The 15,802-nt window shown below is 39.7% G+C and overlaps 1 protein-coding gene across 1 annotated transcript; it reads left to right on the top strand.

The window, feature by feature from the left end:
• Window positions 1-10,037: 10,037 nt before the first annotated feature.
• Window positions 10,038-11,383, top strand: BT62DRAFT_910098 (Metallo-hydrolase/oxidoreductase; the record flags this gene model as incomplete). Its single annotated transcript, XM_043183780.1, has 6 exons — window positions 10,038-10,169; window positions 10,222-10,518; window positions 10,567-10,583; window positions 10,633-11,043; window positions 11,098-11,205; window positions 11,257-11,383. 6 exons carry the CDS (start codon window positions 10,038-10,040, stop codon window positions 11,381-11,383), a joined length of 1,092 nt encoding a protein of 363 aa, XP_043034205.1.
• Window positions 11,384-15,802: the final 4,419 nt, after the last annotated feature.

Raw genomic sequence — 15,802 nt, 5'->3', positions numbered from 1 at the left:
TTAATTGAAGCTAATTCAATGAATTGATATTAAAAGAGCTTGACAGATGTACTGCTCTTTGGACAACTATAAATGACACTATAGCATGCTTTCACTATTCTGACTTATTCTGGTCAGTGTGTATAATGGTATAATCTCTTACTGGTGTAATCTATTTAATACAGAATTATCTCATATTATAAACTGTTTACTTGTAAGGCCTCAGATTCAATTCTCCATATCTGTATTTCTCTTTTTTAAACTGCCATTCTTTTTCATGATGGTAAAAAGTTGCCAGACTAAAAGATATAAAGTTTTGTTTATCATTATAGATGACTACTATACTATATATAGCTATAGCTATACCCTATATCAGGCCTTGATAGTGCAGTTTAGTTTTATCCATGTTTTATATTGTATTTATACTATATCTCATATATGGACATGATAAGAGAGGAGAATAACCTAGTGCAGGTAAGTTTTAAGATTAAAACAACATATGTTATTAAGTTGATAGATTGCATATAAAAACAATAGGCATTCATACAAATTTACTCTATCCATATATTACTCATGGAAATAAATATAGTAGTGAAAATTAAAAAATGCTAATGAGATCAGATGAGCCTATATATATAGTACTCATATCCATCTTATATATGTGTATAAATCTTTCTTCAAATTTTCCTCTATTATCATATAGTGCATCAACACAATGAATAGAAACAAAACAAATTACTATATCATACAACAGAACACAATCTCAAATGAGGGCCACTACTCAAGTATGATTATTATCTATATAAGCCTGTCCTTCTTAATTGAATATATCACAACAGTGAGTCTTACCATCTTACTTGAGGTTCAATTCTTAGAGTACAAATCTATTATTCACTTACTCAGTAAAGAACCTGTTTTTTAGTATTTATAGCTAATGATTTATGTCAAATTTTAAGACTGTCCTCTTTTCTATTACTAGAATCTATTCTTTAAATAGTCAACCTATAACTGTATATAGTTAACCAGAAGTCTTAACAGTCAATCCCTCACATCTGGATGTTTCAATGCAGGGCTCTCCTCATATGTTCTGCAGCAGCACATATTCATTGCAAGATTGCTGAATGATGTACAGACATGAATTTATCTGTACAAGAGGATGAATGAGTGTCTCCAGTCTATTCCACAACTATATCCTTCATATAATAGCCTGACACTATTAACATTCTTAGTCCTCATTATTGCATTTAGATATGATATAACTATTACATTCACTTTCAACTTCATAGTTTGAGTTTCTATATTTGAATAAATAAGAGCTGTTAGAAAGTTTTTGTCTATTTTTCATGGACACCACTTGTAGAGATTCTCTTGTTGTTCCACTCATACTGCTAGCTAGAGAAAGAACCAGTGCATGTCATGCTATTTCATTCAGATTCATCCTTCAGTCTTTATCAGCAACTTTCCATCTGTTTCTATTGATCTTAAGGGTTACTGATACAATAGCTCATGTTATTCACTATTGAGTTCAATTACCTGTATATATACTACTGGATGAGACTTTTTTCTATCTTTATTTATATTTTAATAGCATGAGATATATCTCATAATTTCAGGTTTTTCTTCTCCCACTATGATTTTAAATTTCACTAAGATTAGCCAGTTATTTCAGTGCTATTTTTATTGGAATTATGAGTATATCAATGAGTTTACCTTATGACTGCAATGGCTAGTAGGATTCAAGTATGAGATCAACTCACTGATAATAAGTAGCCTTCTCATTCACACAGAGATATTGTACCTGCTGTTACAGTGTATCATTGAAGCTGGATTATTACTTCATCCTTATTCAGATTTATCCTTCTTTTTGTATATGGTGCATTAGCAAATTTAATCACTCTACTTGGATTAAATTTCCAGAATAAAAATACATCTTTTAGAAAAAGAACCTTTTTTTTGGCATTTCTGCTCAATTATTCATAAAGGTCAGCTCTCTATCATCTCAATTCATTCAGTCCAAATGTAACTGATATAGCCTAACCATTAGTGTTATGGTCATCAGGGCTTAGAGATTCAATCTCTTACATCTTAATGGTTCAATGCTGATTGTTCTCTTTTCCTTTTTTCAGCAGCTCATGTTCATCACAAGAGCAGACAGTCACTAAGGATAGTATAACAGATATGGACTTATATCTACCAAAGGATCAATATCATCTGTCTCACACCTTCACCATCTAGAAGACTAGTGTTTTTAGGACCTTATGATTTTATCTCTTAGTCTTGTCAGTAAGTAAATATGTGAAGCTTCTCTGCCATTAGTATCAGTCTTCCTGAGAATCAAGCTCCCCAAAGAATATTAATACTAAAGTGTAGTGTTAGTCCTCATTATTACATTCAAATATAGTATAACTAGTTGCATTCATCATTGATGTCAAGATTCTATTCCTGAAGTCTGCATAAGCCTGAAATAGTTTTTGATGCATTTTTTCATAGAACTCTATTTGTCACTCTGCTCACACTGTTGGCTGGGAGAAAGAGTTAGCACAGCACAGTGCTATTTCATTCAGCCCTATTGTTACATGCATGCCAATAGCCTCTACTTCATGCTGACTTCAGCTTCTAAGTCTCAACCTACAAAGCTAACTGTCAGCCTCTGTTGGGATCCAACCACTCACTATATGCCACTTCATTTGCATTTCACTTATTATTTCATATCGCAATTTCACATACTAATTCTAAAATCTGATTTTAGTAGTGAATAAACAATGCTGGAGTCCATTGGACTCTGACTTGAAATTAGCTACCTTTATTATATAAGCTATATACAATCACAGTAGATATCCAGTTGGAATATCAACTTGATTCAGTCCAACAATCCAATAATCCTGTTCTTACCTCAAGCCTTTTCTCAAGTCTGATAGATTCTGCTCCATTAGGATAACTCTTATCTTCATCCTTACTCCACTCCCTCTGGGGACTGCTCCATATTCAATTCCTTTGGGCTTTGACTCAAGAGTAACATTGCTAAGGCCCATGCACTGCATTGGTCTCCATGCATGCAATTGAAGCTATCCTACTTGGCATATTCCTAACATCCATTCTCATTATTGGCTAGCATGGTTCACCTCCCAGTTTGATTCTCTCTCAATAAGATGAGGGAGAGAGGGAACAGATGCTTTTCACAGGTCCAAGAGTGGATTTTACAACTCATATTGTTCTCTTTCTCCAGTTTTAATTATGAGTTTGATGCTTAAACTTGAAGCAATGAAGGACTGAAGCTCACTGATATCATAATTATGAAGAAAAAGTACCAATTATTCTGAGATCATAAACAGAATCACCCTCTCTTTTATCTTGGATATGGTATAATTGCTAATGGTCATTTGACTAGTAGATTCAATTTCATATATTCAAATTCCTCTTGACCATGATTAGCATCTTTTAAAAACCCCATGGGACACTTTGACCTGAAGGAACCTATTTAGAGCCTACAAGCAAAGAGTGTGTTATAATGAAATCCCTGATGTTCAAAAGCCCTGAATTTTTGTAATTCCTTCTCTTTTCATTTGCTGCTTCTCATGGACAGCCAGCTTTTTGCATGCATCCTTCTAAACACCACTATTTTCAGATCAAAAGCCCAACATCTTGTTGGTCATCATGAATCTGCCTTCACAAGATGCAGGTTGGAGAGTCTTTCCCCTCAGTTCATGCATAATATCAATATCCAAAGAAATAAATATCCACCATCCCTTCATATGAAAACCAATATAGTTTAATGGCAAGTGCTACTACTGCCATAAGCCTGAAGTTCAATCTCTAATATATAAATATTTGTATTATTGGCTGCATACTTTTCTTTTGCAGAAGCCAGCCCCATGTCTGCCACATGTCATTGTTATGATTTTTCCATATCTTTTTCCTTTTCTTATTTTAATAGGGCATCTATCTTATCCTGGGCACTTTCTCAGAGGAGCATGGGAAGATTAAGTAATCACAACAGATAAAGCACCATTGTACTTGGTTATCTCACCCATAGATAATTTCCCATTGTTCCACTCCTGACAACTAGGCAGCATTGGTAACATATTACAGAGCAGTACAATAGGCAGTAGTTATATTTATAGCAAGCAGAACAGTATATAAGTAGAATAGCAGTCACTGTAGTAGTCTAGCTTTGAGCTATAAGTTTATTCTATATCATCCCCACTCAAGCCAATTTACCTTTGGCCTTATAGCACTTGCCAATCCAGCACAATAGTGAACTCAGACATGACTGTATAAACATGATACAGCATCTATTTATCATGTGTTATTGGTCACATATAACTTGGGCTTAACAGTCATTATCATTTCATACCTAATACAAAACAGAGTACCATACACAATCAAAAGTATTTTGTCTCTCTGATATTGCTGATAAGAAAGTCACCATAGGGTATCCCTATCTTAGTGCACTCTTCAGCCAACTTTCTGGAAGCTCCATAACCTTCTCACTTATTAGCATCCACATCTAAGAAAGAATCAAAATCTCACAGAAAAAGACAACATGAAGCATGCCTCACCTCCAATGCATAGCTATCTCTCTCTTCACCTTTAAATCCTTCAAAATATCAACATTATCCTGTGGTGCATAATGTACAGCCAACATGAACCACCTCAGCTGGTATATTCTATCAGAAAAAAAATCATCAACAATCATCCACTCAGTTTTGCTCTATCTACCCAATAGGAATCAACATCAGATCAAACCTCCCAAACCTCTTCTCAATCTCCTTGAAGACAGGACACACCAGCTACTTCTCCTCATTTTCCTCATCCTTGACAGATTAATAGCCAGTATCACTGATGAAATAGACCTTCTTGCCTTTATCCTTGAGGGCCCAGCTGGTCTAGAGGGTCTTTCTCTGATCAAACAACCCTTAGCCAGTGAAATGCTGGGTGAGAGTGCAAGTCAACTTGAAAGATGCACCACCATTGGGTATCTCAATATGTCATACATTGACATGCCTGCTGCATGTCCAGGCATGTAATTTTGTGAAATATGACAATACAGTGATTGTATCACAGCCTACTATGCATGCAATAAAGAATATGGCTAGAGTGCAGTGAAATATGACCTGTATGACAGCTGGCTTGAGTGATGATGGGTGGAGAGCATGGCATAGCAGTAGGATAATACCAGAGAGGGTCATACTGCACATGAGATCCTAGCACTTGACACTAATTGTGCTAATACAAGTACAGAAAGACTTACTAAAAATAAAGAGCACACAATCAAAATATGATCAGGGCTTTACATGTGACTTTGTATCACATTGATCAATGATGCATAGGCATTAAATTGCTAAGGGACATGTTCTTGAACAGAGCATGGGTGCACAATGAGATAAACCTGAATAGTGGAGTTATTGGCCAAGAAATGAGAAGATTTGGTGAAAGTAATGACCAGAAATGATCCCAGCAGTCTAGAATGACTCCTGTGCATGGATTAATTACCCCAGGGACATAAGAAAGCAAAGAGACCTGTGGCTAGACCACTAACAGAGATAACCAGTGTCAGATTGCATAGAAACAAACAGGAGTTCTGATCTGGAGCAGAATATGCATGTCAGACTGTGACATGTGCACAAATGATATGCCAGAAACTCCAGAATGGAGTTCTGCACTTTGAAACTACTATATTTGGTGTCACTTAGTAAGTACAGTAGTAGACTATTTAAGTACCATATTGTAAGAGTAGTAGACAAGTTTCCAACCTCCACAGTTGCAGTGTATTAGGCATGAAGGCCTTGCACTCCAGCTCTGGGTTTGTGTTTGTAACTTTAGGCAAGAGAATAGACCTATTATTGATATCATAGAGAGAGATTTGAGAACTGTGCAAAGCATAGAAGCTTGCAAGAGACTTGAATTCAATTTGATAAGAGGTTTTGAATTGTGCTCTAGCCTGAGAATAAGATAGCAGTGTCTAAATGGCACTATCTTGACTTTTTGAGTTGTTTGTAATGCAAGGCACTACAGGTGGCAGAGGTTCAAACTCTTTGAGTCTGTTGGACAGTGTTTTATTCTGTTTTGTGTCTCTGGATCATATAGGTTTGAATCCTGCAGGTCTACAATCAGTTTGAAAGCTTGTGTGCAGAGGTTTGAACCCTTTGGCACTTGTGGACATGTTTGTGAAGTGTATCTGCATAGAGCATGAAGCTTTGAGTCATATACAGTGTGTGTTTAGAGATTTGGAATTGATCTGAACTGTGCTTGGGACCTTTGAGAGTTTTGTGGGATTGTTTTGACATATTGTATTGAGCTACAGTATCATTTGCCTTGAGGCCTGGCAATCTTAGTTGCCACCTGTTGTTTTTATAAAACAAAAAGCTTTGAGACTTAGAGAGATCTGAGATGGTTATACCTGCACTATTGCTATTTGCACACAGTGGATTTATTGAAGAAGACAATTACATTTGCTGTTGCTACTTTATCACAGTATAATCCTCCCAACAAACTAAGAAGTATTGTGTGTGTTGTTGGTATGGTTGTGATCAGTGGATAACACTCTGCTGTGACTGTTTTCATCTTGCACACATGCAAAAATTCTTCAGTGTCCCATCAATCAAGTGTATGTGTATGCATCTTGGATATACTTATCAACTTGAAGTTCTTCTCATTTCTCAGGGGAGTGAGATTATTCAGTTCATACTGAGCCAGAGCCCCTAAGACTAAATGAATACAAGTTTTTCTGGGAAGGTTAAGTACCAAGTTCCTGGCTTTTTATATATCAAATATTATAACAGCTGTGTGCCCTGAGTAGAGGTTCAATTCTCTACATTTGAATATCAGATGTCAGGATGAGTATACAAACCTTTTTTCAAATTTCATCACTCTCCTGCAGTATATCAACACAATGAACAGAAACAGAACAAATTGCTGCTCCACATATCACAATCCAACCCCAAATGTGGGCTGCCATTCAAGTATGACTGTTACCTATGTAAGTCTGCCCTTCTTAATTGAACATGGTATAATGGGGAGCCTTACCACTTTACCTCGATTCAGCTCTCAGGGTATGAATCCATTGTTCAGTACTCAGTTAAAGAACCTTTTTGGTATTTATAGCCAATTATTCATGCAAAATTGCAAGGCTGTCCCATTCCAGAAACTGTTCCTTGACCAATCAGCAAATAACTACTGTCACCAGGGGTTCAAGGTTGATCCCTTGTGTCCAGATAGTTCAGTGTGGACTGCCCTCATATTTTTACAGTGGCTCATGTTCATCATGAGATGGCTAAATGATGTACAGACATGAACTTATCTCTACCAGAGGATGAATGAATGTCTCCTATCTCCTTCCACAAACACATCCTTCATATAGTGGGCTAGTGTTTTAGGGCCTTGTCAGGGGTTTTCCTTGTCAATGAATAAGTGAGTGGTGTATGACTACCCCATCATTAATACCAGTCTTCCTGAGATGTTACAAGTCAAGCTCCTCAGAGACCATCAACATTCCTAGTTGTCCATTATTGCATTCAGATATGGCACAACTATTATGTTCACCTTGGACTTTGTTGTTCAATTCCCCATATCTGAATAGTGTTCTTTAGCAAGTTGCATTATATTTTTCACAGGCACCCCTTCTGAAGTTCCCTTTTCACTCTACCCACACTGCTGGCTGGGAGAAATAATCAGCATGTATTGTGTTACTCCATTCATGGTCATTCCTCTGGTCTTCATCAGCAATGGTATATCTGTTGTCTGTTCCTATCTATCTCAAGGCTTTCAGATACAATGCCTAAGGTTGTTCACCACTGGGTTCAATTCCCTGTACTCAATTTACCAATAGCCCTGTGTAGCTCCTCAGAAGCCTTTTTTCATTTCACCTGCATGAGGTGTGCCTCATAGTTTCGTCTTTTTCTTCTCTCACTGTTATTTCGAATTTCACTAAGGTTAGCCGGTTATTTGAGTGCCGTTTTTTTGCTGCGATTGTGAGTATATCATATATTTTCTCTTGTGACTGTCACTGTAATGGCTAGCAAGCTCCAAATAGAAGATTAATTCCCTGATTCTAGCCAATGCTCTCATTACAAGAAGCCTCATCATTCATGGACAGATATTGTATGGGGGATATGATTATTAAAGGGTATCATTGAAGTTTGACTATTATATAATACTTATTCAGATTCCTCCTTCTTGTTGGAATATGGCGCAACAGCGAACCTAAATAATGCTATCTGGGTTCAATTCAAAGGACACGAATACATCTTTCAGAAACAGCATTTTTTTTTAGGTATTTCTGGCCAATTATTCGTAAAGGCTCCCCCCCCGTCACCCCAATCCGTTCAGTCTAAATGTAACTGGATATAGCCTAACCATCAGTGGGGCTTCGAGGTTCGATCCCTCGCATATGGATGGTTCAATGATGATTGTTCTCCTTTTATTTTTACAGTGGCTCATGTTCTTCGCGAGACTAGACAGTCACTAAGGATGACATGCAATCATGGACTTGTATCAACCAGAGGGTGGATATCACCGGTCTAGTGTTATAGAATATTGTGGTTTCGGCTCTCAGCCTTGTCGGTAAGTAAATATATAAGCCTCTTCTGCCATTAGTATCAGTCTTGCTGAGAAATAAGCTCCCCCAAAGAACGTTAATGCCAAAGTTTATTGTTGGTACTCACCATTGCATTCAAAGATAGCATAACCATTGCGTTCATCATGGGTGTCACGGTTATATCCCTCAACTCTTCATAAATTGGTCTGAAATAGTTTTCAATACATTTTTTCACGGAACTCCGCTTGTCACTCCACCCACACACCGTCTGCTGGGAGAAATAATTGGCACAATGCTGTGCTATTCCATTCAGCTCCGTTTTCATTATTGGCTAGCATTGTTCACGTCCCGGTTCTATTCTCTATTGAAAATTAAGATGGGGACGGATGCTTTTCACAGGCCCAAGCGCGTGTTTCGCCATCCGTATTGTTCTCTCTCCAGTTCTTAATTCTGAGCTTCATGCTCGAACTTGAAGCCAGGAAGGGATAAAATGCCACAGCTCGCAGATATCATAATCCCTAAGTACAAGTGCCGATTATTCTGAGATCACGAACAGAATCATCCTCTCTTTAATCTCGGATATGGTATAATCGCTAGTGGTCATTTGGCGGGTGGGTTCAATTCCCTATATTCGAATTCCTCGCAGATAAGGATGAGTACTTTTGAAAAATACCACCTGATACTTGCCTCTCGAAGGGACCTATCTCCAGCATACAGACAAAGAGTATTATAATGGAATTTCTGAGGTTCAATTCTGTGCATTTATGTAATTCTTTCTCTTTGCGTTTGCCGTTCCTCAGAGATGGCCGGCTTTTTTCGGACACATCTTTCTAAATCTGTTGTCACGAATCTACTTCATAAGATGCAGATTGAAGAGTCCTCACTTGATAGCGTGCATTCGGTGCATAATTGATTGTGCGTCACATAGAGAATACGGCGAATACCGGCTCGAAATTTATATGAGTCATTTTTGAGTGCGTCATCTGACGTGTGTATGTCAAGTTACGTCATTCCTGCCGGTTCACTTGCGTAGGACCCCCTGAAAATAGGTTCGGAAGCCGTGTTACGAAGCCCAAAAATTTGGTGAAAATGTTCTTGACATGAATTGGAAAATATGTAGCCTCCCCCACATCTCCTATGGTTTGTTCGGAGGACTGACACGGCATCCCCACCTGTTTTCAGGACGTTTGCTTCTAAAATGGGTTGACAACTTGGGGTCAATTGCTGGGTCACCGTGAGGAGTTTGTGCACCAAGTTGCATCTATGAAGTCCGGACCATGACACGGCACCCTCTTGACTTGTGATCTGACATCCGGACAAAATAATACCAGGCTTTGCTAAATTTGGCTGAATTTGTCGAGACGAAACATGACATAGCACTTTTTTTCTTGCTGATTTTGTCCGGATCGCGCCACAGTTTCCCATCTATTTTAGGAGGCATGCGGACATTTAACAACAGCTGTTATGACTGTACGCTCCTTTCTCCATATCCACGATGTCCACCACCACCACCACTACCACCATGCATGTCGTGGACGAGCCAGGCGAGGAGAGGAAAGACCGTCCTGCGCATTGGACCTCTGACAGGCCTGTATGGTTCCAGAATCCGTGGACGAGCTGGAGGACGAACAGCAAGCTGGATGGGGCCAGGATGGTGTGTGGCTTTGGGTCATTGAGATTTCCAGTGTTGATGGCTATTTGGCTAGCTCGCCTTTAGCAGTCGCAACGCACCCGCTCTGCCCAACGTTGGGATCCCTGTAAGGACGCCGACGTGGGGTACAGAGGAAGAGCACCGAGGCGCGGTCAAGGCAACGTGGTTGGGCCACGCATGTTTTCTTGTCGAGCTGCCGTTCATTACTGGGCTTGAGAGGGGTGCTAGGGTGCTGTTTGACCCCGTGTTTAGCGATAGGTGCTCGCCTAGTCAGTCGTTCGGCCCGAAGAGGTACACGGAGCCGCCGTGCAAGATTGAGGATATACCAGAGGTGGATGCTGTTGTCATCTCGGTGAGTAGCCTATTCTTGGTTCAATGACGACACTAAGCCAAAGTTCAGCATAATCACTATGACCAGTATGGCGCCTTCCTTAGCCCCGTCAATCACTTGCTCATCCTTTCCTAGCCTAGACACCCATACCATAAGCACTCTCTTCAAACGATCCCGCCTCCCGCACATATTCGCTCCCCTGGGAAACGATAAGTACTTCGAGTCGATAAGTATACCCAAGGCGCACGCACATACCCTCGATTGGTGGGACGCACGACGCGTGGAGATACCCCACGATGGCGCGTCTTTCAAGTTGACTTGCACTCCCGCCCAGCATTTCACCGGCCGAGGGTTATTTGACCAGGGAAAGACACTCTGGGCCAGCTGGGCCCTTGAGGGTGAAGGCAAGAAGGTCTATTTCGCCGGTGATACTGGCTATCGGTCTGTCAAGGATGGGGAGAACGAGGAGGAGCGGCCGGTGTGTCCTGTCTTCAAGGAGATTGGGAAGAGGTTTGGGGGGTTCGATCTGGCGTTGATTCCTATTGGGTAGGTGGAGCGAAACTGTGAGTGGATGATTGTTAATGAATTTTTTTCTGGTAGAGCGTACCAGCCGAAATGGTTCATGTCGACTGTACATTGTGCGCCACAGGATAGTGTGCGTATTTTCAAGGATTTGAAGACGAAGAAAGCGATAGCTATGCATTGGGGGTGAGGCATGTTTTATGTCATCTTTCTCTGCGAGATTTTGATTCTTTCTAGGACGTGGATGCTGACGACTGAGGAGGTTACGGAGCCTCCCAGGAAGTTGGCTGAAGAGTGCAAGAAGATTGGGATACCTGACGGTGACTTTCTTGTCAGCGATGTTGGGGAGACGAAATACTTTTAATACGTATAGTACTTTTGCTAAATATTAGGCGTAGAGGTGCTCGAGGGAAAACTAAATGAAATGAAATAAAAAGTGGCAGATATAGAGAACTGTTTCCCGTATATATATATTTGCACCAAATGAAACCAAGATTCTTAGGGATTGAACTTCAGGCTTGTGGTGGTGGTAGCACTCGCCGTTGAACCACATCGGTTCCTGTGTGAGGAGGTAGTAGCTATATTTCGTTTCAAGTTGGTATTACACATGAACGAGCTACTGCTAATCCGCTGAAACCATTGGTCTCGGAAGGCCCGTCGACACGGAGGAGCTTGGAAACGAAGTCGGAGTACGACAAAGGCACCAGAGAAAGCAAATCTCAAGAATGCTCATAAGGCTGCAGTTATAGAGAAAGGTTAGAACTCATTTCATTCCGCTCTCTAGTACTCCACCACTTCCTTTCGTCACAGGTTATTAATCTGTGACGAAAGTATGGTTATGTGCATTGTGTTGTAATTGACACGTTGGTGAGTTGTAGAATCTCCGTTGCATGTAAAATCCTATGAGGTGATTTATTGGTTACGCGTAGTGTAGTCACAGAAAATAAGCCAGACTAACATTTTCCAACGCCATTTCAAGTCCCAGCCGAATTTTTGATGCAATCCCACAGTCCTGTGATCCATATCACCGATCACAGTCAAATCATCACTCCCTGATTTCACGACAGACTCTCACGAGCATCTGGATCTCACCAACACCCGACCTAGCCGCCATGCAACCGGTGTATAGGCACCTTTATAGTAGAGAGTTCAGGTAGGATATCAATTTTTTTACCTGCAGCTTCGTCAGAAGCTAGTAACCTCAGAGACGAAAATCTCCTCTGTCTCTAAGTCTCAGAAGAAGACATGTGCTCGGGAGGTCAAGTGTAGAATATCGTTAGGTGATCGTGCCAAAGTCATTGCCCAGGTGGAAGCAAGAAGAATATGAGTACGTTGGATTCACAGTAGCTCAACTAGGGAGATCGTTAATCTCAGCCTTTGCCTGGAGGTCTTCCCTTGCGATCCATCATCCAGCTCCTAGGAAACAAATATAAGATGGTAATTCAATGGAAAGGGAGGCTCTTTGTGCGAAATCGAGTGTCCCAATAGATGACTTCCTCCTGCTGAGATTTCAGAGCATCACGAAGGCCGTCAACCTCTTGCTCGAGCACATGAGTACAGAGTTTCTTTGGTTCATTTTCCAAGGATAAATAGGTAAGTTACTCTGGGCTGACTCCAGCTCTTTTTCAAGACGTTTGGCTTTTTTTTCCGAGATGAACATTCAGAGTTTCAGCGGCTGAGTTTTCGTTTCAGAGAAGAATGGCCTGGAGAGAAAATTTCATGGTGTGTAATTCTTGGAATCATACCTCCCAGATATATAGGAATGTCATTTATGAAATGGCCTCGAAATAAAAATCAACGCGTGAAAAATATTGAAAGGCATCTATCTACACCCATCAGAGATGCTTCTTGATCACGATGTTGATGCTTGTTTATAAAAATGCAGGATATTCAAGGCATTTTCTCGCCAAAAAATGGCGAGAGGAATTCACAACTTACTCAACTTTTTGCTGAGATATACATCAAGCACATTCCATTCTATGTAAGAACTTGATAAAAACACCTGAATCTGTTCGCCATTTGTCTTTTCCTCTGGCCACCATGCACTAATAATTTTAAAACCACTGAAAAAATTTCTTTTATGAATTTAGGATTTTTGTTTAAGGCAGATTCGGCGAGGGACAGATTCTCCCCAATTGAAAAGTTGTTGCTGTGCATAGGAACTCAATCAGTAAAATTTTGCATATGAATTGCAACTCTCAGCAATATTTCACATTGTGACCCAAGCTAGACATGGATAGCACTACAATACCAAGGACCCACTGTGCAATGAACATGGTAGAGCTCAGCAACAAAACCACCAAGATTAAGATTAAGATGTCACCTTGGTGAGGTCAGGATCCTTGAATCTGAGTATTTGTACTTCCCCCTTTGTTCTGCTGGTGCCTATTATTGTCTGTAGGGGTGGAGAGAAATACCTTAGAGAATATAGTGAACCTTAAGATGCTGTATGGTGCTGTCAATGCTGCTAGATGTTGAATGAGAACTCATAGAAAGCATCTATCCCCATCTTAATTGATAGAGAATCAAATTGGGAGGTGAACAACACTAGCCAATAATGAGTGAAATAGCATGGTGCTGTGCTGATTCCTTCTTCCAGCTGATGGTTTGGATGGGGAAACTAGTGCAGTTTCATGAAAAAATGCATCAAAGACTATTTCAAACTATTTATGCATACTTGAGGAATAGAACCATGATACTCATGATGAAAGCAATGGTTATACCATGTTTGAATGCAATAATGAGGACTAACAGTAAATTTCAGTGTTAATATTCTTTGGGAGACCTTGATTCTCAGCAAGACTGATACTAATAGCAGAGGAGCCTTGCATACTTACTTACTGACAAGACTGAGAGCTGAAACTATGAGATCCTAAAAATACTATGGTGGAGGCACTGAATAGATGATATTGATCCTCTAGTAGACATAAGTCCATATCTGTATGTCATCCTTAGTGACTGTCTGCTCTCACAATAAACATGGGCTGCTGTAAAAAGAAAGATATTGAGATTATCATAGAACCATCCAGATGTGAGGGATCAAACTTTGAAGCTCCAGTGATAGTTAAGCTATATTCACTTACATTTAAACCAAATAAATTAGAGTGAAAAGAGGCCATCCTTTATGGATAATTGGCAAGAAATACTGAAAAAAAGGTTCTTTTTCTGAAAGATGTATTCATACCCTGGGAATTGAACCCAGTTAGGATGGTTAGGTTTTCCACTGGACCATATACAGACAAGAAGGATGAATATAAATAAAAATTAAATAATAGTCCAACTTGTTAGGCCTAAGTTGCATATGACTAGTAACACATAATAAATGACTGCTATCTCATGTTCAGGTACAATGATCAAGTTTGCAGATACCAGTGTAATGTGGTCAAGATGTTTGCAGGTTGCTCAAGATGAAGTGGTAAGAATAAACTTTAGCTCAAAGCTGAGGTTTTACCAGCAAGAGTGAGCCTCTTAAATACTGTACAAGTTACTGTCTAAATATATTGTTACTAATTGTGTGTTGTTGTGGTCTTTGTGCCCATTGTCCTTGGGCATTGCTACTGTTCATAAAAGGTTGATTGTGCATTGTCAGGCAGTGTTGTTGCATCAAAAGACAATGATGGACTTGGCCTGTTGTGATGACTAAGCCTTGTCCCACAGTCTTAAGTGCCCATGTTAGCGCTCTGACTAAGCATAAATAGGGGTTAAATTTGAGAAAAGAGTGAAAAATCATAACACAACTGTGATAATGCTCCTATAATAATCTATCTCCAGCAGGTATAATATCTGTGCATGAATGAGACTGCTCATAATGAGAGCATGAGCTAGAATCAGGGAATTAATCTCATAGTTGGAGCCCACTAGTCATAATACATGATGTACTTACAATCTCAGCAAAAACAGGACTCAAATAACTGGCTAACCTTAGTGTTACAATTTTTCCACTTTTATCTTTTCTTTCATGAGTTAACCCCTATTTATGCTTAGTCAGGATGCCTAAACCAGTGCTTAAGACTGTGGGACAGGCTTAGTCAGACAACAAGCCTAGTTGGTCATTGTCTTTCAATGTAACAGCATTGCCCAACAATATACAACAAACCTTTTGTGTACAGTAGTGGCACTCAAGGACAATGGGCACAAAGGATACAGCAACATACAATAGGCAGTAGTATAATTAGTAATGACTTGTACAGTATATAAGCTAGCCCACTCTTGCTGGTAATCCCCAGCTTCAAGCTAAAGTTTATCTATCTCATTCTACTCTCAAGCTATCTCTAAAGGCCTTGAAGCATATTGGTCAATAAAGCACAAGTGAACTCTAGTGGAAGTCTCAAATGCAAAGGCACACTAGTTTATCACATGTTTCAGATCATGTGTGGCTTGAGTCTAACACTTAGTGAAATTCAAAAATTACAGCAGGAGAATAAAAACATATGAAACCATACACTTCATGGAGGTGAAATGAAAAAAGGCTCCTGAGAAGCTACACAGAGGTATTGGTAAATTGAGTACAGAGAATTGAACCCAATGGGAGACAACACTAGCTGCTGTGCCAGAAACTCTTGAGATAGATAGAAACAGATATAAAGTTGCTAACAAGGACTGGAGGATGAATCTGAATGGAATAGCATAGCATGCACTGATTTTTTCTTCAGCCAGCAGTGTGGATGGAGTGACAAGAGAACCTCCACAAGTGTTGCCCATGAATTCCAAAAGCCATCATCTATTCAGATATAGAGACTCAAACTGCAAAGTTGAAAATGAACATAACAGTTATATCATATCC

This window comes from Guyanagaster necrorhizus (genome assembly GCF_019112545.1).
Source record: "Guyanagaster necrorhizus MCA 3950 unplaced genomic scaffold BT62scaffold_46, whole genome shotgun sequence".
NCBI lineage: Eukaryota > Fungi > Basidiomycota > Agaricomycetes > Agaricales > Physalacriaceae > Guyanagaster > Guyanagaster necrorhizus.
Note: the sequence above shows the minus strand (reverse complement) of the source record. Positions and strands in the feature narration are given on the sequence as shown.